The sequence below is a fragment of the Anastrepha ludens genome, chromosome 4 (assembly GCF_028408465.1).
Source record: "Anastrepha ludens isolate Willacy chromosome 4, idAnaLude1.1, whole genome shotgun sequence".
NCBI lineage: Eukaryota > Metazoa > Arthropoda > Insecta > Diptera > Tephritidae > Anastrepha > Anastrepha ludens.
In genome coordinates this window covers 115,561,655-115,588,438 of record NC_071500.1, presented here as the reverse complement: position 1 = coordinate 115,588,438, position 26,784 = coordinate 115,561,655, and the positions used below count along the sequence as shown (strand labels likewise).

Below are 26,784 nucleotides of genomic sequence, written 5' to 3'. Positions count from 1 at the left end.
TTTTCAACTAATCCATTAACCACACAAATTTTGAACATCTTCAACTAGCACATGTAATGACCACTATAACTGGTAATAATCAGCAACAGTAAAGCCAAATAAAATTCAGCTGGTAGCTAAGGATAATCCAAGCCAATGTACAAAAGTAGGTTTCTATTGGCATTGCAAGCATTGTAATATTTGGTAATTATCAATTTGTTTCCTTCTGCTTTCATACGCGCAACTGTCTAACAAATTGGCAATGTGTCGCCAATTCGGCTGAATAAATTCGCTATATTTAAATATCCTTAGAACTGTAGAAGGCTCTTACTTAAACTTCATTAATCTACATCTCGGTACTTTAATTTCTGCTTTTATAGCTCACTTCCTTTGAATTACTTAATTTATATGCCATTTCATTAGTTAAATACTCAAATTTAGATTCCCTCAAATGCAATTTTCCATCAAAATATACCCATCCAACACTTTTGTGCGCTCAATAAATCACAGTTGTTGCAAGAAAACCAATTATACTCGTACACGCGCAGGCAAACGCCCACTCGCCTACCTAAATGCGGTAAAGTGTTTTAATGAAAATGAATCGCATTGAACTGGATATTCCACTTCGCGTACAAAAACTTTAACAAAATTTAATTTTAATTGCAATTCGCGAAATAAAGTCAATTTTAGACAAGCCCACTAAAGACTTGAGGAAATTTTAATCTAAGAAACATCAATTAGAGAATGAAATGGATTTGTTAGTGTAGAATTCGTGTTGTTGTTGCACACTGTGTACTTACGAAACTCTAAATGGTTTTCAAATTAAATCGCACTCATACGCACTGGCGTACCGATTTGCAGCCAAGCGAAAGAGTTCCGTCGAGGCATTGGGGAGGGTGCGGCGGAGATGCCGCAGTTGGCTGCTGAGGCGAATGGTGATGTATGGTGCGCATAAACGTTGAATCACTCTTGCAAATACAATTTAAAATTGTGCGAAACTTTAACTAAACAACATCAATAACACGACGATTAAAACAATGCACTCTATACACACACACACGCACAGTATATACGCGCATATTTAGCAATTGTTCATAAGTATAAGTTTTTCTTGTTCGGTTGTAGCGCCAATTGCATGTTGTGTTTTTGCTTGTTTTTGTTTTCGAAATAGTTTTGTGCGAAATTTCACATTGCACTTAGTGCACGATGCAGTTCATGCTGCTGGTTGCTGGTTGTTGTTACATTTGTTTATCGTTGCTGTTAGTTATTGCTGTGCGCTGTTTGTTTCTGCATAATGTCGCTGCCGCTGTTGTTGTTGCTTCTGCAGCACTTAACCTGCTCTACATCAACATTTACATAATATGACTACACCGATGCGTTCAAAGTTTAAAACACTAGCAGCATAAGCAACAACAAGAAAAACAATAGCGATATGAAAGCGCCACTACTACTCAGAATAAGTAAATCTGCAGTTATGCGTTGCTGTCGTGACTGTATTTGTTGCAGTAGTTCAGGGTATTTGACACTACAATGGCTCACTGCAACAACAACTAGGCAAGTAGCGGCAATAATAACTTGTGTAAATTTGATGTTTTGCATGAGCGAAAGGTAAAAAAATGTAAATAACTTGAACTTGTTGGCAACTTTTTGGCTTTTTACCATTTTATTTGTTGTCATTTTTTTTTACAGATTTTGCCATTTCTCACACAGATTTTCAAATCACTGCCTGTACGCTTAGCTGCTTTGAAATAAAGTGAGCTTCTGTGGATAATACTACGTTTCCACTTCAGACAATTAATTTAGTTTTTACTGCTTTGAAGTTGTTACCGCAGCTAACCCAAATATTGTTACTAAACCCTGCGTAAATACACTCGTGGCCACACAAACATAACCACCTCACCTCTTGAACTCTTTCCCCAATTACTGGTGCATAACCCACCAAACCTTTCTGAATATTAAGGCATCTACAAAATAGAAAATAATGCTTCATATTTTTTGAGCAAAAAGTTATTAATTTTTAACAAAAACATTTGTCACATGCACATGCATATTTGTATTAGGCATTCAAAATTTTTCAACATCTGAGTAACTTTAGCGCTTGTTTTTATATAAAAAATTGTTGAAGCGCCTTTGACAGCTAAAACTGCTTGGTTCCAGGCAGGCATTGAAGTAACGATGTTTCAAGAACTTCAATCGGAATTTCCCGTTCCCATACCATAGCGATCTGCCTTAGAATTTAACCCGGGTTGAGCCTCTAAGATACAAGATGGTGACAGATGACACTTTTTACTAACCATAAACATGGGAATATATCGTTGATTAAATCTTATATATAAAAATGGAGACGTTTTTTTGTGTTCGTTAGTTGCCGATTCACGCCTTAACGCATTCACCGATTTCAATCAAACTTTCACAGATCATTGGTATTGGTCCAAAGATGGTTTATGTGAAGTTTTAAAGAAATCGGTAAAAGTATGCGTGCGTTGTGTAAGTGTGAAAAATACAATATTTGCGTGTTTCCCTTATACGGACATTACGTACCTATACGGAATGAGAAAACACGCAAATGAATAGAATATACGCAGACATGAATAACATTGTTTCGATGTCGAATAACGTATGCGACTCTATTATTCGTAACGCAATAGTTGTCCTCTCTTTTCTTTCCTTTCTATGCATGCGTGACACGGCATCAAATCACATTGCTTTTTTTTAACTGGAAAAATATTTTGAGCTTTATTTGAATGTTTTATAATTTACAATAGATAAAATAAAAATTCGTTAAATATATTTGATTCCATTAATAACCATAAGCCTGTATTTTTCGAAGATCAAAGTTTTTGGACAAATATTGAAACGTTTACTTAAATTAAATGTTAAATACAGGGTGGCTGATGAAAGCCGCTACCAAAAAAAAATTGAATAACTTTTTTTCTTTTTAAGTTATCTGTTCCATTTTTGTTTTAATTTGCAGATTGATCTTTAAAATTTATTAAAATGGATAACTGGGACACGCAAACAAGAATTTGGATAGTCCGCCGCTATCACGCACTGGAGTCCGTACCGTCCGTCTGCACCTGACTTTTTCTTGTGGGGTTTATGTAAACAAGAAGTTTATAAAACAAAGCCAACAAATTTGGATGAACTAAAACAATCCATTCGGGCAACAATTGCGGCTATTCCTGTCGCAACTCTCAAAGCAGCAATGAACAACTTTTTACTAAGATGCCGCACTTGTGTCAACGAGCATGGGGGGCATTTAAATTCAATTATTTTTAAAACTAGTTAAGCTACATTTAATAAAATTTAATGACCTTCAACTTGAAAAAAAAATAAATGAATTCCATACACTAAAAAAAAAGTTATTTGAGTTTCTTAATGTAGCAAAATTCATTAGCCACCCTGTACATATATATAAATGCGCAAATGTAAAAGTTTAGATGGATTTAAAATATGCGAAATTATTCAGCGGTTGAATCCATACTTTTTTTGAAATCCATCAAAATGGATCGACAGTCGCCATAAATGTTCTTTTAAAAAATAAAATGTGTTAATTTGATGGTAGCTCGAGTATTAAGATCAGGTTGTTATTAGTATAACTTTGTTCCCCATGAACGTAATTTTGCGTAATTTTGTTGTGGTGAAAGTCTAAAACCAAGAAAAGAAAACGCGAAAGCCGACGAGCAAAATGTAAAAAATAAATCCTTCTGTATGTATATATACTCGAAAAAGTTATGCTAACACGAAAAAGTTATGCCAAACGTACGTTTACGAGATAAATGCCTAAAAGCAGGTATAACTAAAATAGCGCTCTCAGGGATTTCTGTTACAATACTTCTGTAAATTTCATGCTCCAAGTGTTCAAGCATTGGTATAGCGCTGAAGACAAATGCTCAGGATATAATACAAAAATCCTTATTTACTTGATTTCACATAGTAATATTATCATTGTTAAAAGAGAACAAGTTTGTATTAGGTAATAATTAAATAATGCAACCTTATGTGCTGCTTTGACGAGTGGAAAAACCAAAATAAATAATTATATTTGTATGTGTGTTTAAAAGAGTTGGATTATGTTGTGAGTGTAAGCAGTTTCAAAGCAGGAATTAATCATTACACTGGAAATGTATAACGAGGCATTGATTATTATTGAAGATATGTGCAGTTGCAAATAAATTATTGTCACAATTAGGTTTACCACCTCCTAATCGAGCAATGCATGACGTATTTAATCAAGATATACAACGTGAACAACAATACGATATAAATGATCTTAACACATTTATAAATTTGAATCTGCCGAAATTGAACAACAAAAGCATGCATATGGCACTATAATGCAAGCTATACAAAACAAAAGTGGAGGAATGTTTTTTTTAGATGCGCCAGGTGGCACCGGTAAAACGTTTTTGATTTCGTTGTTATTAGCGACTGTAAGATCACAAAACAATATAGCATTAGCGCTTGCATCGTCGGGAATAGCTGCTACATTATTAGATGGTGACCGTACAGCGCATTCCGCACTTAAATTATCATTGAATATGCAAATTAATGAAAATCCAACATGTAACGTTTCAAAAAATTCTGGAATGGGAAGAGTTTTGCAACAATGCAAATTAATTGTGTGGGATGAATGTACAATGGCACATAAAAAATCAAAGGAAACATTGGATAGAACTTTGAAAGATTTACGTAATAATCAAGAAATATTTGGTGGCGCTTTAATATTATTGTCTGGTGATTTTCGTCAAACTTTGCCAGTAATTCCCCGTTCAACACCAGCAGATGAATTAAAAGCATGTTTAAAGACATCCCATTTATGGAAGCACGTAAAAACTTTGACTTTGAAAACAAATCTGCGAGTTTATTTGCAAAATTATGCATCGGCTGACAAATTTTCAAGACAACTTCTGAAGATAGGAAATGGACAGATTCCTATTGATGCTGCTACTGGCTTAATCCCTTTGCCAGATAATTTTTGTAATTTCGCACACACAAAACAAGAATTAATTTCAAGTGTTTTTCCAAATATTGCGCAAAATTATCAAAATCACAATTGGTTAGCTGAAAGAGCAATACTGGCTGCGAAAAATAAGGATGTTGGTCAATTGAATGCGAATATTTTAAATGATGTGCCTTGTGAGATTGTAACATTTAAATCAATTGATACAGTTATAAATCAAGATGACGCTGTAAAGTATCCAACAGAATTTTTAAATTCCTTGGATTTACCTGGACTGCCGGCTCATCGCTTACAATTGAAAGTTGGTGCACCAATTATTTTACTTAGAAATTTAAATCAGCCACGATTGTGTGACGGAACAAGATTGGCAGTCAAAAAGGTCATGAATAATCTTATTGAAGCAACAATTTTAAAAGGAAAATTCAAAGGTGAAGACATATTGATTCCGGGTATTCCGCTGATTCCACCAGATTTAGCTTTTGACTTCAAAAGATTGCAATTTCCAATACGTCTTGCATTTGCAATGACAATAAACAAAGCACAAGAACAATCGCTGGAATTATGCGGAATTGACTTAGAATATCCATGCTTCTCCTACGGACAATTATATGTATCATGTTCACGTGTAGGAAAGCCATCAGTTCTGTTTATTTATGCCACAACTCAGGGTAAAACAAAAAATGTAGTTTACGAAAAGGCCTTGCGTTAGTTTAAGTTTAAAACTAACATTAATTTTATATTGTAAAAAAAGAATAAATACACATAGAGTGAATTTAAATCGAGTGTTTATTATTCATTTCTAATTTTGATATGCCTAGCGAAGCAGGCAGAGGGTCCGCTAGTACCGTATAAAAACTTACCGATTTAGCCCGGTGAACCGCTACAACTACAGTTGAAATGCATATTTGCACGAAAAAATAGACTGATACGGTTTGCGTGGCCTCGAGTGTACTTCACTTTGCTTGCTTGAGACTTATTCTACATCACATTACGCTTAAAAATCTATGCATTCCTTCTGTTTATGATTTTGATTTTTAATTTGTACCAAATTTACGGAACGGTACGTTTTCCCGAAGGGAATTCAAAGCATTGACAGCATAAGTAAATATTTAATAGCATAAAAATAAATAATAAAAAAGGCGCCTCATTTTTATGGCCGCAGAACTAATTTTGGGTACCATCAGAGAAATGGCGTTGTTGTTTGCGTCATCCTAATGTGTATGCTAGATATGGCATGTCTGTAACTGTTTTCTGTTAGTAGCCTCAATAAATATCTAAGCTCCTTCACTCAAAGGTAATCAGTCAAATTTGGAAGCATTTTTTAACTTTCATATGCCCCTGATAATATAGAACTGCGCTTTCATGCGCGAGACGTTAAGTTTTTTACTCATCCGTTTCAGAGCTGGGACTTCCAAGACAGCCCATGTTTTTGTGTAGGTACGCGGCGAGGATACACCTAACCTTCCACACACATGTAGATACCAGCAAATGCAAAATTTCTATACTCACAAGCATTAATCGCGTACATTGAAAACCATTCAGAAGCCAGTATGTTTTATTCATTACTTTTGCGAAATTATTATATTTTCAGGTAGCTGAAGTAACTTTCACGGAATTGTATAGATTTTTTTGTAGAACACGATACATATTTTTAAATACAACAGTGCATTTGATAGTTAAAGCGCAGAGGCTTCCTGACAAGTTAAGATAAGTTATTTGTTTTTTATTTTTAATAATTTTTTATCAAACTATAGTAGATTCCTCTATTAAAAAATAATGTAAATGTACTCTGTGCAAATTCTTTTTCTTGCTGGCGGTCTTGTACACTTTCTCCATGCGACGACTACTCGATAATTCTTCCTTCAGTCGTCTTAGGAGATTATTGCTTTAAATTAACCAGATCTATAGTTCAGTTCTACGTAACCCCTTTCTTTCCTTCAAAAAATATGGCAAAATTTCTTTTTCGTAATTTTAATTAATTTGTTTGTTTTTGTATTTATTTCCTTGTCAAAGCATTACGTGCACTTACCTTATCAAACGTCCCTTGGCAACATCTAAACTTTCTAAGCAATGGCTTTCACTTATCTTTGTAGCTCCTTTTATGGCGCTAAAATAATGGCAAACATTTTCGTCAAAATTACAGCATAACAACATAAACAACAAGCACAAGTTGATTCAACAGTGCAACAAAGTTAAATAGGAAGAAGAAACAGTAAAAAAGTTAAAATAATTTTAGTGCCAGAGGAAGTGAAGCGATTATTTAGGGAACATAAACTCCGCTGAAAAGCAAAAAGAAATAATATTGTAGCACCAGCTTCCAAGTGACGCTGAAATTTTTAAGTGCGAGTGCGAGCCAAAAAACTGACTGCTCCTAAAAACTAAAATACAATTCTTAAGCAAACACATCTCCAGCAACCAAATAAGCTGTTATATTCGCATGCCGAAACACTTACACAAGCACAACATTCAACAAACATAAAACGGCGAGAGAACTGCAAAGAACCAACTTTCGCCAACCCCACAATTTACAACCAGCTCAGACGACGCTGTGGTAGTGGAAGCCTAAAAACGCCTGTGCCAAACTTCAAGTCGCCCACTCTAAGCTCCTTTGGGGTACGCAGGCAACTAACTGCTCATTGGTGCGTTGACGCACATAAAAATAGCGAATACGATAATACGCAATATTTCGCTTTATTTTGTGAGGCCATGTGTGCTTGTATGACTGTATACTCGTATGTGGCTATGTGTGTACACATGTAGGTAAGAAGTGAAACTTTTCAAGAATTCCCTCTGTAGCTGTCAGTAAGGAAGTTATTTACTTGTTTATATGTAATGTGAGGTTTTTTATTTTTCCTCATTTCGCTGCATTTGACATAACTAATGGACTTCTGATCGATTTACGATGCGTATAAATTTTCAATGCGCAATATCGCAACAAAGCTGCGAAGCTGAGGATAGCGTTGAATCGTAGTGCGTTGGCGCTATTTGATATTCGCAATGGGAATACTTTTAATTTTGCGTGTGGGTTGAAAAAAAATAAACCGAACTATTTTAAAAAATAGGTCTAGGATGTGAAACTAGTAAATGAGTGGAAGAATTCGAATTGAATTTTGTCTACCTGCCTTCGAAATATTATTGGCAGCTGGCGGTAGTAATCGATACTCGTAAAGTACCGATCCAACAATTTAAAGTTTATCCGCATTATCAAGGTGACATTGCACACTAAAATTTGATTTTGTATTGTTTTTTGTTTTTTTCCGTTCAGTTTTGAGATAAAGGGTGTTAACAATGGGAGTCTACAAAGTGAAAATTCGGTACATTTTACAGCTTTTCTTTGGCAAAGGAGAAAATGCATGCCAGGTCGCTGAAATTGTGAATGGTGTTTATGGGGCCGATGCTGTAATAGCTAATTACGTGCAGTTTCGGTTTCGTCGTTTCCGTTCAGGCATTTTTGTTTTAAAGAAAATGTCGATAAGGACGAAAATGTCGATGAAATAATCGACATGTTGGTAGTCGTAGCATCACCTAGTAGCAAAATATCGACCATAAGACAATTTTAAACCGTTTGCGCAAACATATTTTACGCAAAAATAATAGATTTATCTTGCCGGAGATAACAACATGACATTTTAATTTTATTCCACAAAACAAGTTCTAAAAAATTTGGGAGAAATATCATGAAATTAAAATATTTTGCAATTTCCAATAAATTAAAAACTACTTAGTGATTTAGTGAGCTTATGTATACACCTGCCGGAACCGTAGGTAGCTAAGTTTAAAAGCATTGGGTGGCGGCTCGAATGCAGATTCAAAACATGCCAGTCACATGCCATGCTATCAATTTCTCGTAATTTACTTAATTATTGGTTGTATTATTTCAGCTTTAAACAGCAAAAGTAATTAAACGTCACTCATATCTGTTCATATCTCACTAAGATCCACACAAATCCCGTTACGGGCTTGCATACTAATTACGCACATTATTTCAGCAGATACAAACACAATAAACGCACAAAGCCAATGCCAATATATTACCAATTGAATAAGCCAAACAGTCTTTAGCAAATGAAAAAGTAGGACAGAAGGAGGTTGGACACCAGCAGTGGACCCAGCTTCAGTAACATCAAATGATAAGCCATGAGATATGCTTAGACTTGCATTTATTAGCTGAAAGCAATTTATAAACAGAGCCTGTCAGAAATGCTCGTCCACATACACAAATATTAGTTCAGCTTTTCGAAGGCTAGCACAGCCCCATCTACTACTTCTTTCGAAGGCACGTGCTTGCATTTCTCTACATAAACACTTTCGTTGAGCATCCTAGTAAATTATTATAATAAATTTCAAGCGGCATTTAATATGATAAACCGGATTTACATGTATATGTGCGGTATAGAATACACACATCCACACTCGCAGTGCTCGGAGAGACTTGGTGTGCACGCACAAGGATGTCAAACCACAGCAGCCGCGCTTCAAACCGCACGGCTATTAGCAAAATATAGTTTGATAACTTTGGCAGTCGTATGCCTGTCTATTGGGCTGTGGCTGGTAGTTGGTGAATAGCGGCTAGCCGATAGTGGCTTGCAAAGGCCGATCATCTTCGCCTTATTAAAATGCAACTTGATGTGCTCGCCTGCAGAAATACTCGTATAGCCTGCCGGTAATGTGCGTGTGTGTGTAAGTAGCATGTGGAGACATTTATGTAATCTACGATGTTTATGGAGGAATACTCGTCGCTTAAGAAACTTCGATTGACATGGAACACAGGCTATTCAAATGCTTTCTTGCGCACACCAATACGAATTCGTGTACGGTTCGTGATTGCTATTTAAAGAGCGTTTGTGAACATGCGCGGATACTTCCGCAGCAGCTAACGCATAATTAAGGCGTATTACGCTGGTAGTAGGCAGGGTTTAACCGTGGAATTTCAGCGGCTAGTTATGCGAGTACTTTCAGTGCTGCTATGTTTACCGATTTGAGGCGATTCCAGTCGACTGCCACGCCTTCACACAGCCACTATTTATTCATAGGCAGCAGTGAAACCATAGGAGCGACAACAAGCTCAAGAACAGCTTATCTATGTATGTGTGTGTGTGTAGGCACGTCGTGTGGCTGCATCTGCGATAGTTTGAGTGCCTGGCGTAACAGGACAATGATTTATGGCATACATTACGTACGGCTATTAATTATTGCATACTTTTGATCGAACGCTGATAGCTCATACATAACGGCGCTTAACAATAATAAGTAGGCGTAGTCATGTTGAGCGATTAAAAATAGAAATGAAAATGTAATCAGTTTAGTTAAAATATTTTCTGTTAGTTGCAAAATCCTGTTGATATCCGCATTATGCGGCTCAGTTATATCGAAATTTGTGCCAATCAAAATTAAAATATAAACTATATTTTAATATTTTTAATAATATAATTATTTCTTGTTAGTCCAACTATTTAGTACATTTAAATTACAAGTTGAAGTGGGTGATATTTTAGAGTTCATAGGTATACTTAGAGTTGACTACTTAGACTGAATTAAAATGGGATGCTACCGCAGGAAACTCCCCAGTGGTTGTTTTGCTGGAAGTAGAACCACAACCTTGACAAATCAGCATGGCACTAACCACCTCTTCATATGCCCACTTAAGCCTACCCATCTAACAGAACTCCTCCTTTGTTTCAAAGCTTCGAGGTTGCCCTTGGGAGCATACCATTAGAAGTTATTGGTTTTACAATTCTAAGCAGGTGCGAGTATTCGCAACCTACTACGAGGACACAAAGTTAATCAAATATCTTACAGTGTTTGAAGAACTGCAAGTATAACAGCAGCAGCACTAAAACATTTGCTGTGCTGGGAGAGTAAATCTTTTACTGAAAACTGCTTTGCTTTGCTGCGCGCACGTCAACAACTAACTCTCAGCAGAGCTGAAATGTGGTATTCTGCATGCTGTTTTGTTGCTTTAATTGAAAATTTTTAAACAGTTTAGCCCCGCCGCAGTTTCAAATATTCCTTTCGCTTCGTCTGTGCTTTGGCTTTAACTGCCGAAACTTTGTACGAACAGCACAAACATTACAGTTTTATATCGTTATTGCTGTTATTCTTCAAACGTATATCTTGACATACATAGAGTCGTCGAGAACTGTTCAGAAATCTGAGCAAAAGCAAAGCCAGAGCACAGCAATGGTCGAAATTCGTAGTTCATAGCACAGCATCAGTCGAGTTGCTTTTTTCTTCGGGCTGCTTTCGCGCTACTACTATCTTGGTAGCAAATCGACAGCCCAGCTCCTTTTGCTTGTTTTCAATTCCGCTTTGCTGTTGACTTTGAAAATTTGGGCAGCCACAATGAAGTCGAAGCATACGAAATAAAAAATAGGTAAAGCATTTTCAACCGCTGATATATTCAAATTTAAAATTTTGAGCCCTTCGCGTCTCTTTGAGCTCTATAATTCATTCTGTTTTATATCCTGCAAAGCCATATACATTCAGTCCTGCAATAAGTTCTGTTACAAGCTAAGTCCGTTATAGATACGAATATCGATCATATAATCATATAAATATTAAAAAAAAAAAAAATAGCAGTCTAACGGTTAGACGCGATAGAAGTGAAACCTTCCGTAAAATAAACTGAGAGAGAATGAAACGAAAGCAGCATGAGGAGCGGGATAATTATAGGTTCATTATAATATTGCTATAAAGTTCATATTTTATTTTCTTCATTTTATTACTATTCATCCTCAATGTTTTCAATTTCAACATATGATACGAGTGGCTTATGATAGCTAAAATATGATACAAATGCTTTGGTTTCGATGTTATCAACATATCTTTGAAATACCGCGTCAATTGTTGTTTTTGATCGTGTTGTCGATTTCGTGCGATTGTTACACATTTTTAAATTGAATGTTGTATTGAGAAAGTCAATTAAAGGAACCGTTGTGTCCAATGCAAAATTTACGTTAAAATCGTCACTTAAAATCATTGGAACTTTATCGTAATCTTTTCTAAGTATCCGCGACACTTCTGGTGTATACTTTATTAAATTTTCGTGAATGAATTCCGTGATGCTATTTATTGATTGATTCGGTGAAATATAAATTGCCACAATTAAGACTGTTTTTCCATTGCTCAATCTGGTTTCGCATGCACATATTTCTCCCACTTTAGAGAGCTGAACACACAGTGATTCTAGTTGGTGTGCATTCAGATCTATCTGTGGAGTTACAATACGAGCACCGTCATTTTGATTGTGGTATATTGTAAGACCGCCTGCAAGTGCGGTAAATATTTAAAAATGAAAATATTTACGAATAATACGGACGCAATACAGCACACGCGGTTGCTATTATGAGCGTCGTAACGCGTTTATTACACAGACGTACTAACATACACACAAACATTCGTAGGACGCTTGGTCTAAGCAAGTATTAGGTAGTGTAGTATAGATATACATAATGCCTTCTCGCTCACCGTGGCTCCGTAATACGCAGGCGCGCACACATACGTACTAGCATGCATACAAACATACATACGTATGACGCTTGAACTAAACACCAAAGCAAGTAATAGGCAGTATAGTATACATACTACAATACTCACTATACTCGCGTGGCTCAGCAGTACGCAGCCACACACATATACGTATATCAACATATAACGCTTCGTAGTGTCGCTTTTTCGTTTCATCGAGTCTCAAATCACTCCCAACGATTCTAAAGAAGTTTTCACTTCAAAAAAAGATTTAAATTTTCATTCGAAATGGTCACCGTTTGCTTTTACACAAGCCTTCAAACGATTAGGCCATTCAGCTATTGCAGCACGCACGGTTTCCATAGATATTGACGTCGCTGCTCGAAGCAGAGATTATGTGAGGTCATGTTCTCCAATTCTGACCACAAACTGTAGTCCAATGGATTTATATCTGGACTTTCAGACGGCCAATCTTCTGCGGCTATGAACTCAGGATTATTGTTTTTTGGCCACTGCTGGGTAGTTTTTGTCTTATGGAGCCATTGAAGAGAGTAATGTTCAAATGCTTCACCACGCCTTCTAAAACATCCTCCTGGTACACTTTTGCCCCGGTCTTAACCCCTTTTTCGCAAATATGAAGAGATGTCACGCCTTTACAAGACACTCCCCAACCACTACAGAGGCTCCACGCTAAAGCCGGAGAACAAAAGTTTTTGCGTCTTTAAAAGTTTTTGCATAGATTTCGACGATTTGCTTATTAAAAACTTCTTCAACAGTGTACATTTTCTCATCTATGAAAATAATATTTTCATGGCCGTTGACCACGTGGCACCGAAGAAGCTACTTGCATCTGTCGAGTCTAATTTCCTGGAAGCGCCTTGTCAAAAGATGCCCAATTGAGCGACGGAAGGCTTTCATGTGGAGATCATCTCTAGTTAGTCTTAACATGGATCAGGTCGATACATTCATTTCTCTGGACATAATTTTCTGCTTTCTAAGGGGATTTCTACGAATTATTTCTCGAACGGCTTATTTGGCTGCACTGGTTCGAACCACGCGAGGACTACCACTTCTTTTTCTGTCTGTCACTTCAGACATTTGGAAGCACGACAGGCGGCAAAGTTATAGCGCCTTTACTCGGTGGTCAGAGCATCGTCCGTTTTAAATAGCGGGCACCACGTGAAGGTGAGGTGGACAGTTGGGAGGGATTGGCTGCGAATTCGCGTGACCAACTCCATTTTCCGCATTGCATATTATTTTGCGGACCCCATTTATATAGTCCTTGTCCACATTGCTCGCTCGATTTTGTACAAAAACTTTTGCTTGTTTTCAACAGTTTTTAGCTTCACCCTAAGGTGGTGTACAAGTGTTGTCCAGCTGTGACTCTTTATTTTCGGTGTGAGGCCATGTTCTTTGTTTTAAGGATGTTATTTTTAATGACTATAATTATTATTTTAGTTCATAAAATGTGCCAACTTCTTCATATTTGACTGGCTTTTTCACTTCCAAGCAAATCGGTAAAGATTTTTTATACCCCTACACTTTGACATTTTGCAAAATCGTTGTGTATACTTTAAAACCAAAATCAAAATTTTCTCTTTTCACCACTCTTAATACCTTTTGGTAGCGAAATATTGTTTTACCTGATTTAAGTTGGCAAATATTTTTACTCAACACTTTAAATATTAAAAGCGTCTCCATTGCTTTTCTGAGCTCTTGCGGCGGTGGGCAAGCATTGCACTGGCTTAGGATTAAATAAACAAAAACGAAAAAATATATATTAAAACTGAATTTGAACTTTATATTATTCTTATCTATTTCCTACTCTAACGCATTGAATTGTAAATTTCACTACAAACATTCACAAATCTGCAACTATTTTGCAACACAATTTTGAAGCTTTCGGCTGGCGCTGCTAGGCCACTGGCGTAAGATAAACTGAAAAGTTTCAATCTCTGCCTGACCATCTACTGCATTCTCTGCTCTTGTGCAAGCATTTGTGACCAACCTGTTATCCTGACACCCCCGCTTAGCGCCAACTGCGCGGCATTCCGCTCGGAGCGGCGACAAAGTTTAAAGTGCAACAGCAAAAGATACTTGAAGCAGTTATTAATATGCAACTGCAATTCTCATGCTTTTTCCGAGAATGGCTGCGGCACAACTCTTCCAATAATAAACAAACTCCAAGCGATGCAACAACAATAATAATGAAAATGCTTAGACGAAGCGATAACAGCAAAAACTACATCATAAATTTGGTAAAATGTCGGGTGGGGCAGCAGCAGCAGGAGAACTCTCGGCAAACTAAGTTTTTGTCTGGGCTGTGGTTGGTACTTATTCCACTAGGTTTTGTTAGGGGAGGGGTGATGCAGTTTGATGAAGGCGTGAGCAGTGGACTGCGGCTTCTTTTCGCAAGATTGCTGCGAGTATTTGGTTGACATTTTTCAGCTGCTTTAAGTGGCAAAGAAAATATATATGTGTGGTATATAAGTTTACTTGTATGTATATGTGCGTATACATATACTATAAAGTATATCATTTGTCTATGGAAAATAATTTAATAGTGTGGCTGTTGTTGTACTTCTTTATCCCCACTGCTCAAGATACTCACGAAAATTGCATATAACATTTTACTGCCTCCGCCTCTCGCATCGTAGCAACCCTTTCGGTTGCTTATTTGCAAGCGTTTGCCGCGTATGGGTAGTAATGCTGGAAATGCGGGAAACGGCGAGAGGGAGGCGGTGTTATAAAATTGTAATGCAAATTTTATTTTTATTCAAATTTGATGTGGTTACTTTGGCGAATGGATTTTAAAGTGTTTATTTTGGCGTACTTTGCAATCTCTTCACTTTTATGAATATCTCTGCCCCGCTAAAGTAGGTTGCTAAGGGAGGCGGTTAATGATCGCATGTTAAAATAAACTCATACACACTTTAGGTATGTTGAGGTATTTTGAGTTTCAACAATAAGAATCGGGAAGAAAGCTAAGCATTTTCGCATGAAGGCCATTTATTGATGTGGCTTTGGGAAAGAAGCGTTGTGGCTCATTCATTTCACACATATCGCACCGAACCACTGATTTTCGGAATTTTAGTGTTCTCTCTATTTTTTATTTGACTATGGCGACAGTTAAAAACCAAGAATTTCTGAACATTGCCCATCATGCGATTCTGTGATTTCTATCTTTGCTAACAACATCCATTCAAAATCACTTCTTCCAGTATTAATTAAGCTTAGACTAAAGAGGCTGAGAAAATCAAAGCAGGCCCAGCAAATGAAAGTGTGTTTGATTGACGACAATACACCGAGCAGCGCCTGCTGAGCCAATAGCAAGGATGCTTAGCTGGGAATTAGTGAATTATGCGATTTATTCACCAGCCATAGCTCCGTCTGATGTTTATGCAAATAGTTCGATTTCTGATTCTACTCAAAAATCGACCAAACATTTGCGGCAAATTCAACTTGAAAGCATAACCAATTACCTATCAATTATCTGTCTCTTTCTTAAGTTTAATAAGGGAACTGAGTCTGGATGAGGTACTGTGATGAGTAAAGGGCACAAAAGGCCAAGAGGTCGAAGTGCAAACCTCAAATATATCTAATCTTACCTTATTCTGATTTAGAAACTAAAATAAACACCCTTAACGGTTTAACGGCAAAATTAATAAAAAATAATACAAAATATTCTAAATGAATAAACGGTTCAGGGGAGATAAAAAAAATTGAAAAAAAATCAAAAACAAAATTGAACTCTATCCACTGATATTTCACTGCCACATTCAACAATAAGGGCTATAAAGCTTGCAACAAATGCTGATGACTTGAAATAAAAGGGCATTGATGTCATGATGTTGTCGTTGATGCCTCCGATAACAATCGTTGTTGCTGCAGCCAGTTTTGCTTTTGACGATACGATCTAAGTGAAGCACATTGAAGACACGATGGTCTTGATGAAGTCATAGCCAGTCAGCCAGCCAGCCAGCCGTATGTTGCACGTTCCACTTAACAAACTCACATACTTACATTGCATCAATGTGTGCGTGCGTTATGTATGTGTAAGTGCACATATTGCAGCTCTTTAAGGCGGTATCGAGTGGATTTTCCAGTGCCTTTCAGCTTTTAAGTTGCGACAGAATAGTGAATTCTCAGTTGAAGGGTTTCACATAAGCCCAAGTGCAGCTTCAACAAGGCAATGACATTGTTAGTGCTATACACAGCAGCTAAGGAATGAAATGCATAAAAATTAAAGCAATATAGTACAGCTTGCGCCAGTTGCAGTTAGTTGGTTAGCCCCGATAGCTGTAATTTTGAAATTAGAGTCTGGGTTGCACTTATTTCGAGTAAAAAAGCTGTTGAAGGGCTTAGCCTGCCAACTCACTTCCTTATTGTATTTGGATAATTTGAGTGTGGGACAGAGAAATGGCTTAATTAATAGCGAGGTAGAACCAGTGATGAAGTTTAAACACCTCGGGGTGGAGATCTCCAGTGGCCGCATGATTTTTGAAAGAGATGAGAGAAAGATATGCTCAAGGGGGTAAGGTATCAGGATGCCTTAGAGACATAATATGGAGGAATAAGTACTTAAGGACGGAAGGAAAAACCCGAATATGCCAGTGGGGCAGAGACGCGAGCTGAAAATGCAAAAATAAAATAAATGCTGCGCACTGCAGAAATGCAAATGTTAAGATCCATCGCAGGAAAAACTCGTTAGATTGCGTAAGAAATGAAGCAATAAGGGGGAAACGAAAGTTACTAACATTCTTAAACTTGTAAGGACTAGAAGACGAGCTTAAAATGACCATATACAATAATAAAAGCACCCCAGTGATCAAATAATAAGGATTGCTAGATATTCTAAGCCGAAGGGAAGACGAGCACCGGGAAGAGCTTCGAAATGGTAGAAGGAAAGCTGAATATCTACGTCAATTGAAGACACGTACAATTCTTTTTATTGTATTTTATTTCTATTTTATTATATAGTACCTGTGATTGGCGGCCGCCGTAGCCGAATGGGTTGGTGCGCGACTACCATTCGGAATTCACAGAGAGAACGTCGATTCGAATCTCGGTGAAAACACCAAAATTAAGAAAAACATTTTTCTAATAGCGGTCGCCCCTCGGCAGGCAATGGCAAACCTCCGAGTGTATTTCTGCCATGGAAAAGCTCCTCATAAAAAATATCTGCCGTTCGGAGTCGGCTTGAAACTGTAGGTCCCTGCATTTGTGGAACAACATCAAGGCGCACACCACAAATACGAGGAGGAGCTCGGCCAAACACCCAAAAAGGGTGTACGCGCCAATTATATATACATATATTATATATACATGATTTTAATGAATTGTATGTTTACTCGTGGAATGAAATGTAAGTGCCTGAAGGGGCAAGAAGCCTATAATAAAACACAAGGAAGAAAAAGAACAGCGAGATATTTTCCAGTCCTCGCCTGCATTAAAATGAAATCAATGGGATTAAATCGGCGCGGCAAGCCAACTGAGTTTCGAAAATACCCCATACATGTACGTATGTATGGATACTCATTGTTATTATTATTATAATTAAGACTTAAAATAAATTGTATGTACGCATAATAAATTGCTCTACTTGAGTTTTAGAATATCTGTCTTCAAGCCCTGTGTCTCTGTCCACTCAGTCATGAATTTCTCTTCTCTAATGACTTACTCAGTTACTACTCAATTGCTCAGTTACACCGCTGAGTTTCTTCCCTAAAACTTACCTGAAGACTCTCTTATGCAAACCTTTTTCACACATACATACATACATTTGAGTATCGCTATCTACGTTATGCTGCTACTCGTAATGCCGTACCAACAAGTCTAAGCCGCTTAATGCAGTTCGCGGATGGCCTTCTACACCGCACTAAAATAAAATCAGCCGTAATAAATAACAGTGTGAACACAACAACAATTACAGCGATTTGCAATTTGATATCGTTTGCTGGTAGCGCACGTTCCGCAATGGTTGCGTATCAGTGTAAAAGTGTGTGTGAGTGCACACAGCTATTGTAATGAGGCATTAAAAATGTGGAAAGTAATCGAAGCGGTGCTAATAAGCCACAAATCGCTTAACAAATGCACAAAGCAACACCGACTGAAACGTGAAATGGCGCGGCAAAACTGCTGTACACACCCACAATAGTCAAACGCTAGCGGGTGGCGCCGCCTGAACAGCGCATTAGGGCAAAAACGGCTGAGCGCAGGCGGCGGCAAGTAGCAGTGCAGTAGAAGCAGGTGTGCAAACAGTAGCCGTTAAGCTGATTGCATAACTATTTAACGACACTACGCACCACCTTCAAACCGCCCCTCTGCACTTACCTCGAGCTGTCTGCTTCAGCTTGCTCCCTCCAGCATCCCAGCATCACAGCCCACAGCTCCCATTGCCATTTTGCAATAACCGAAATTAATTCACAACGCAATCGAGCATGCAACGCAACTGCATTTACTACGGCGGAGCAGTGCAGCTCAACGTCCGTTCCTCCTATTCCCATGCAGTGTCCCACCGAACGGGATGTTCGCCTTATGCTACTGCAGTACTAGACGTGCAACAGTGTTGACGATAATGCGATGCGCACGTGCTGACATACCTGCACCGCCGCTCCTGCATATGAAGCAAGGATGTTGCCAACTAATTTGGCAAACCAACTTCCGTGTTTGTATGCTTGTATGTTTGTATGTTTGCGGTAGTGTTGGCAAGTATGTGCTAATGCAGCATTCCAACGGTGTATCGACTTGCAGCACTTGGTACTCCTCTCAAACTGCCAGCCAGCCAGCTAAGATTGTGGGGAAAGCAAGAGTAGGAGTTGCAGTAGTGTTTGTTGTTGGTGTTTGCCGATTCTTGGTTTTTGCTACTACGCTTATACAAACATAGATTGTGTGTGCGTGTGTGTGTTGGTGCAATTCTGGCGGGAAATGTAAATTGTGTTAGCAACACTTAAGTTCACCTGTTGGCAGCGACTATTTCACACACACACACACATGCATGTGTGTGCAGGTTTCTACGTCCACGGTGGCAGCGGCACTGAAACTGACAGCAATTGCGGAAGCGAAATAAATGAAGTGCAAGTCGATTTCGAAGTGAAAGTCAGCGGATGCTGCAAAATTTTACACACTGCCAACGAGCGAGCAAAATGAAGATGCGATTGTCAATTGCTTGTCAAGCATGGAAGGATGCGCACTCTTTCTCCATACTTCTTGTGTGCAGTTGCCACACTTGTGGGTTCGTATGTTGCAAGTTGTTACATTTAAGTAGTCACTTTAGAATGCTGATGTGGCAGAAATTGCTGGCTGAGACAATGTTAATAATGATAAGTATGATGCCGCTAATGGTGTTGAAGGCGGGTGGGAGTATACGGAACTAATGGTGAGGAAGCGCAGTAGCTAGAGGAAGCATCACATAACAATCACTTAAATTGCCTAGTAAAATATTAGAGATGCATGCTACAACCCAGTGCACAGTAAAGAGCAACTGATTGGACACAATTCTAATTATCTAATTAATGTGGAATACCAAAATATAAAGGTTGTCAAAAAAGTCTTGCGATATTTTTATTGAATTTTCAATTGTTCATAAAATTGGTTATAATAATGCGATTTAAGTCAAATATGCGCCGTTTTGTTCGATGACGAGTTCCCAACGAGATACCAACTTCATAATGCCCCTCTTATAGAAGCTCGCTTCCCTATTGTCAAAAAACTCGGAGAGCCAATTTTCACAGGACTCTCTTGTGGACAACTTCCGACTACCAAGCTCGTTCGTCATGGACAGAAATAGGTGGTAATCACTTGGTGCGAGATCCGGACTATACGGTGGATGCAAAAGAACCTCCCATCCGAGCTCCCGGAGCTTCTGGCGCGTCACCAAAGATGTGTGTGGCCTGGCGTTGTCCTGATGGAAGACAATTCGGTCTCTGTTGATCAAAGATGGCCTCTTCTGCCTGAGTGCTGCATTCAAGCGATCCAGTTGTTGGCAGTACAGGTCCGAATTGAGCGTTTGGCCATAGGGGAGCAGCTCATAGTGGATGATTCCCTGCCAATCCCACCAAACACACAGAAGAACCTACCTGGCCATCAATCCAGGCTTGGCCACCGTCTGGGCAGCTTCACCGCTTTTCGACTACGACCGTTTGCGCTTCACGTTGTCGTAAGTGACCCACTTTTCATCGCCAGTTACCATCCGCTTCAAAAACGGGTCGATTTTGTTGCGATTCAGAAGCGATTCGCATGCATCCATAGGGGCAAAAATGTTGTTTTGCGTCAAGTCGTGTGGCACCCATACATCGAGCTTCTTTTTGAATCCAAGCTTCTTCAAATGGTTTACAACGGTTTGATGACTCATGCCCAGCTCTTGGCCGATGCTACGGCTGCTACTATGCCGGTCTCTTTCGATCAATTCAGCGATTTTATCGCAATTTTTGACGACAGGCTTTCCGGACCGTGGCGCATCTTCGATCACCTCTGCACCAAAACGAAAACGTTGAAACCATCGTTGTGCGGTGGAAATGGAAACTGTATCGGGTTCATAAACTGCACAAATTTTATTGGCAGCATGAGTTGCATTTTTCCCTTTATCGTAGTAGTACTGTAAAATATGCCGTATTTTCTCTTTATTTTGCTCCATGTTTGCGACGCTATAACTCACGAACGACTAAAAGCAAACAACAATTAATCAAACACGTGTTAGCACGTGAAAAGAGCTTTCCAAAAAGCTCTAGCGTGAACCGATGCGACGAATACAACTAGAACTACGCGCTTGCAAAGACAAGCTTGCGGAAATACCGCAAGACTTTTTTGACAACTGATAAAAAAAAAATATTTAGAAGAGCGTATAATTGTTGACGTATGCTTTGAAATATCACGTAAAATCTCTTTTGCCAGATTATGTAGGCAATTGAGTAGTAAAGTCCTCTCTCAACGAATAAATTTAACCCTTTTTAGGCTCTCAGCAAGCCCGTCCTAATGTATGGCGCAGACGCTTGGACGATGGCAACAACGGATGAGGCGTCCCTTGGAGTGTTTTAGAGAAGGACTCTGCGGAAGATTTTTGGACCGTTCCACGTTGTTATGCCTGAGCTTTACGACATAGGCATGGCGCAGCGAATAAAGATCCAGCGGTTTCGTATAAGGCCTCCTCTGCGTTGAAAAGATAAGGTGGAGAAGGACTTGGCCTTACTTGGTGGGTCGAACTGGCCCCCGTTAGTGCGAGAAAGAAACAACTGGCGCACTTTGTTAAACTCGGCCAAAATCGCGTAAGCGGTTAGAACTGATATGACTCATTAATTGGGGTTCGAATCGTGCGACTACTTAAATTCCATGACATGAATTAATTTTAGGGAATAGTTCAATTCTTAAACACTCATTTAACTCTAACTATTTATTCACACTCTAACTTAATGTTATAATTTCTAATTTTAACTGATTTCTCACATTACCTATTGGATTAGGTTAAGGTGACAAAGAAAAAACCAATGTCCAAACACCAACTAAATGGCCAAATATAGTTGAAAACAGTACGGAAACCATTTGGGACATTTCGGCAATGCTTCACGCCTCCATAGAGCGAGCTGGTTTGCTTCTGGCTCATTCCAGAATCAGCTGCAGAATGATACACCCAGTCTTTTGACGTAATATATAAAAAAATACGGTAGTGTCAAAAGAGAAGCTGCAAGATCAAACATTTCGCGCACGCATTGCCGTTAACAAATAATAAATGTTTTCCTCTTGCTCACTCACAGCTTATCCATTATTTCATTTAGCTCTTCGATTGCTCTGCTGATTGCTCATGCCCACCCGTGGCTCGATGTTCTTTTGTTGTGTGTCTGCAATGCGTAAAATTGAATTTAAATTTTTAAATGCATCAGCGTTGGCGCTTTTCTTGCAACGCGTTGCAACTGTTTTCGCTTTCGGCAATCACTCCGGGCTGGACAGTTCTCCGCTGTGTGACATTTATCTCCTTTACGCCTTTTAACCTTTCTGTATGTTGCCTCCGTGTACATTTACACGCATTGCCGTGGTCCTTTTTTCATATTTTATGCTGATCAATCGCAGCCCTGAGGCATAAATTTACAATCGCCGGATGTACTACTTTTATGTGATGCAAATGCGCGGCTATGTAAGTATGCTACTAGTGTGTTTGTGTGTGTGTGTGTGTAATATATTATATATGTAGTTATATTTTATTGTGAGACTTGTAGATAAAGAAGCTTCTTGGAAATATCTTTCCATAGGGACGCACACGTACTTATATAGTCACATACATACACACATGCCTACTTGTGTATGTGCTTATCGCATACCTACTTGCGTTGTTCTTTCACTAATCGATTGATATACCTCCAGGAATTCGCACAAATTATTTTACGTCCGTTTGTTCATACGCGTTTTCACATTTTCATTTAATTTTAATATCCACTTCGGCTTGCCGCTTTCGGTCGACATCTGCACTTTCAGTGAAATCAAATAAATTGAACGCGCGTTTTTGTGTTCGATAAATTACATTGGATCGATATATTATTATTTTAATGAAAAAATCTCATTAACCCATGCGAGATATATGGAAATTTTATTTGTAGGTGCCACGCAGCCTAATTGTAGGCAGGCAGGTGTACATTTCAAACGAATACAACCTTAAATTAAATTTGAATTAAAAATATGTACATATGCCGGTCCTTTCAGAATATTGATTTAGTTATTTAAAAAAGTAAGTAAAGTGTTGAAGTTAGTTTTTAAGAATAAAATGCTACTCATTACTAGAATTGCAATGTAACCGTTTTTCAGTTACTATATCAGTTTTATTTTATTTATTAAACAACAAACAGGATGCCCACCGATTCTGTGATAGATACACACAAAGTCCTTATGACAAGAGTCTCATGTGCAATTTCATGTGCAAAAAAGTAGACTTAAAGTAAAAAAAATCAAAGTCTAACGAACAAGAATAAGCATTCAATTGAGCCAGCGACCTCCTAAAAAGAGCATCGATCCCTTACACAGTTTAGCAATACGCACAAAAAACAATTCATTCCAAAGGAAAATGCGTGACGGAACATTAAAATGCATTTTCTTGAGCAGAAGAAGATATAGGGCTCGCACAAATATCAATCACAAAACACTTCGACAACAGAATATGCCTAGACTCACATGAGATTTATTAATAAGCAATGAGAACGATATGACGGAATGAGATCAACGAATTGTAAAGCTCTCTGAACAGACACTAATCTTTTAATACAGACTTAATGCAGTGGTCTCCACACGATTACCGCGTATTATAACGTGGACTGAACTAAGGGCGGGTACAACAATTTGATGGATCAGAAAACGAAGAAGCTTTTCGACGAATAAAGACAACGTTGCGAACGATTGAGAAATAATGTAATTTATATGAGTGATGGACTTTGGCTTGTAGTCCAAATAGATACGCAGTTCTTTTAAAACATTAATTGTCTGTAGCAGTGGGCTTGAGGTACAGTAACAGGCTGGAATAATATTGCAAACATTCGCGAATGTAGTACAGTGAGAATTATTAATGTTGAGGATCAAACGGATATGCACACACCAACTATATAAGTACTGATGCACTGATACGACAGGAGGGGCTCTCTCATACAGGGTCTATTATCAAGATAGGATGTTTTCCACTTTAAAAATTCTGAGTGAAACTGAAATCCTAAAGTTTAGCTATGAATATTGGGTGAGATGTCCTATCAAATGCCTCAGAAAAACCTGCGTAAATAGCATCCATTTGATCTAAACTCTTTTGAAAGGTATCGCAACTTTTCTCCGTAAAGGCAGCTGATTTAGATAACTAAGATCTGTCCGGAACAAACCCATGTTGATTGGTCATAATAAATGTTTCACTGCAAAGTATATTTTGTCCTTGACTGTGCACTTAAACAGTTCAGAAACTGTGTTTAGCTTGGAAATTGGTCTATAATTTTCAATATCATTTTTATTGCCACTTTTAAGAATAGGCGTCATAAGACTCCATTTCCAGTCATCACGAAAGACTCCAGCAGAAAGTGGCATGTTGAAAATACGTCTTAAAGGCGAATCAAAACAGGACAACTTTTAATTAGAACGACCAATAGGCCATCAACATCAGTATTAGTGGATGGCTTAAGCTGATTTATGCCAACAATGACATCATCGCCACTCGAATTTATTTCTCCCCAGTTAAACAGGAGATCTTTAGATACAAAGTCAGCATCAGTATTGCCTGAAATAAAATACGAAGAAACAAATTTGGACAAAATATTTTTGTGAGCCTCATGATGTTATCCTTTAAATTAAGTGGTTTTTATAATAATATTGTCTAAAGATTTTGAGGCATTTGAGACTTATGAGAAGATTTTTTATGACACTGCGATGCAAGAAAAAGTTTAATGTTTAATCTCGCCAGTAGGAGGTTCAATTCATGAATGATATATTCTTTATATATTTCTCACATTTCGTGTTTTTTGTTTATCTATATTTTTAGTGAAATTTCTGCGAGAAGTGACACCATATTTTCGAAAGGCCAGCATAATTTCCGAGGTAGGCTGGGAGTTGCAGCGAGCCTTTCTATGTCCGTTGGGCCCTGGTGCGCCCACATCACCGCCAGCGCCGAAAATAACACCGCGTGCCGATACGCGTTACATACCCTTGCAGTTGACACACTTGGCGCGAAATTTGAAATACATTGATCCGGGTGAGTAGGACGCAAGTTGAGCCGTTTAAGTATATAAATTAGGTATATTAAAAATTATATTATTACTTAAAAAATACATTTTGCTAGAGGAATAAGAAAAGCGCCTAAAAATATGTAACGTCTGACAGACTGTACCAAAAAGTACATCATATCTCTGTAAGGGTCAGTTTATCAGTACGAGACTGACGCTGGATTAAGACAGGGAATCTTAATATTCAATTTTGCATTTTTAACTCAATGTAAAAACATACTTTTTGCTTAAAATTTACTTCAGAATCGAACGTATTAATTTTCATATTCGATGACAGCTCATTTGCAAGGTTTCAGTTTGTATCCAGTTTTAAAGAATCGGATATGGTTTAGTGAAAAATCGCATGCCACACTTAAATTTAAGTAAATATGGAAATGTGTACTTACCGACATAAATGAATCCACAATTCAATCATGCAACAAAACCAGCTCGCAAAGTCGACCTAAAATCCCTAAAACCCAACTGCATAGCCCAGCGCAGTGATTAAACAGTTCATGCCGAGTGCCGCCCCTATATGTGGCACACTCTGTGTCTATTCAGCAAAGCGGCACAAACGCACCCGTCACCGTCACTTGCAATATCCGTAACAGTAATGGCAATAGAACAGCAAGTGCAAGTGAGGGCGGCTTGTCATTTGCATGTGGCAGCAAGTTGTGTGTGCAACGATAATGACAACATCAGCAAATACGATGGATTGCACCAAACTGCCAGAACAGAATACTCGCTCTAAGACAGTGATCTGATGACAATGAGTGTCGGCCCTTTCCGCCCGGGGCACTACCTCATTACTTGGGCTGGAGGCTGTGAAGGTGGCAGGCATTGATTGCATGCAGCGCTGTGCTGTCATCTTTGCCCTTGTCGTAGTTGCCACTATTTGTTGCACTAGTTATTGCTACTCCTGCTCTTCTACATGCTTTTAATCACTAGCGTTGTGCATCCTTTCACTCGGGTGCCGGGCCCCACCTCGACCAACTCCATGCCGCCAACTTTTATTTCCCTTCACAATGGCAGCGTATGCACTCAGCTTGCAACGTCTTTGCTCTTTATCCAACGTGACTCGAACACAACCCTTCATTACAACCTTCCTTTCTGCAATACAATTCTGCGCCCTCATTTCTTTAGTTGCAATGAGTTCAGGGTTTTTGTGGTTAATCTTTCCGCCACGTTGATTTAATGCAACGCTGGCGTTTGGGGGCAGCAAACGCCTTCGTTGCAATTGTTCAAGCTGATGGGAATGTTTCCGTTGTTGTTTTTGTTGTTGTTGGTGTTGTCAAGACTATTGTTTAATCACTAGGAAAAGTACTAACGGCATCATTGTTTTTGTTGGCACTCATTGCCGCAGATGAAATGCTCCAAGAGAGATAGTTTATAGAGAAGCGAAAGAAGAGTGGGAGGCGGGGGAAGGAGAATGCAGAAAGTGGCAAATGAGTATGCTGCAAGTGTTGCAGTTATTGTAATGCCTTATTTGTTGATGTTTTCTTTTCTTAATTTCTTTGTGCTGCTGCTATTGTGACTGGCAACAAATGGTGGCTCTCACTTTGCCATTTGCACACTGCCCTCTTGTTGTTGGTGCGACTTCCAAACTATATTTTCGCTATTACGCTTTCTAAGTGCATTGTTCCATGCATCTCTTGTCAGTTT

General features: G+C 38.5%; 1 protein-coding gene across 1 annotated transcript in view; it reads left to right on the top strand.

The window, feature by feature from the left end:
* LOC128860727 (beta-1-syntrophin) overlaps nucleotides 1-26,784 on the top strand; it is a 127,949-nt gene that overhangs the window by 72,292 nt on the left and 28,873 nt on the right. Inside the window, exon 5 of the mRNA XM_054098416.1 lies at nucleotides 24,903-25,112. Coding sequence (XP_053954391.1) covers nucleotides 24,903-25,112 — 210 coding nt within the window. The remainder of the gene's footprint in view (nucleotides 1-24,902; nucleotides 25,113-26,784) is intronic.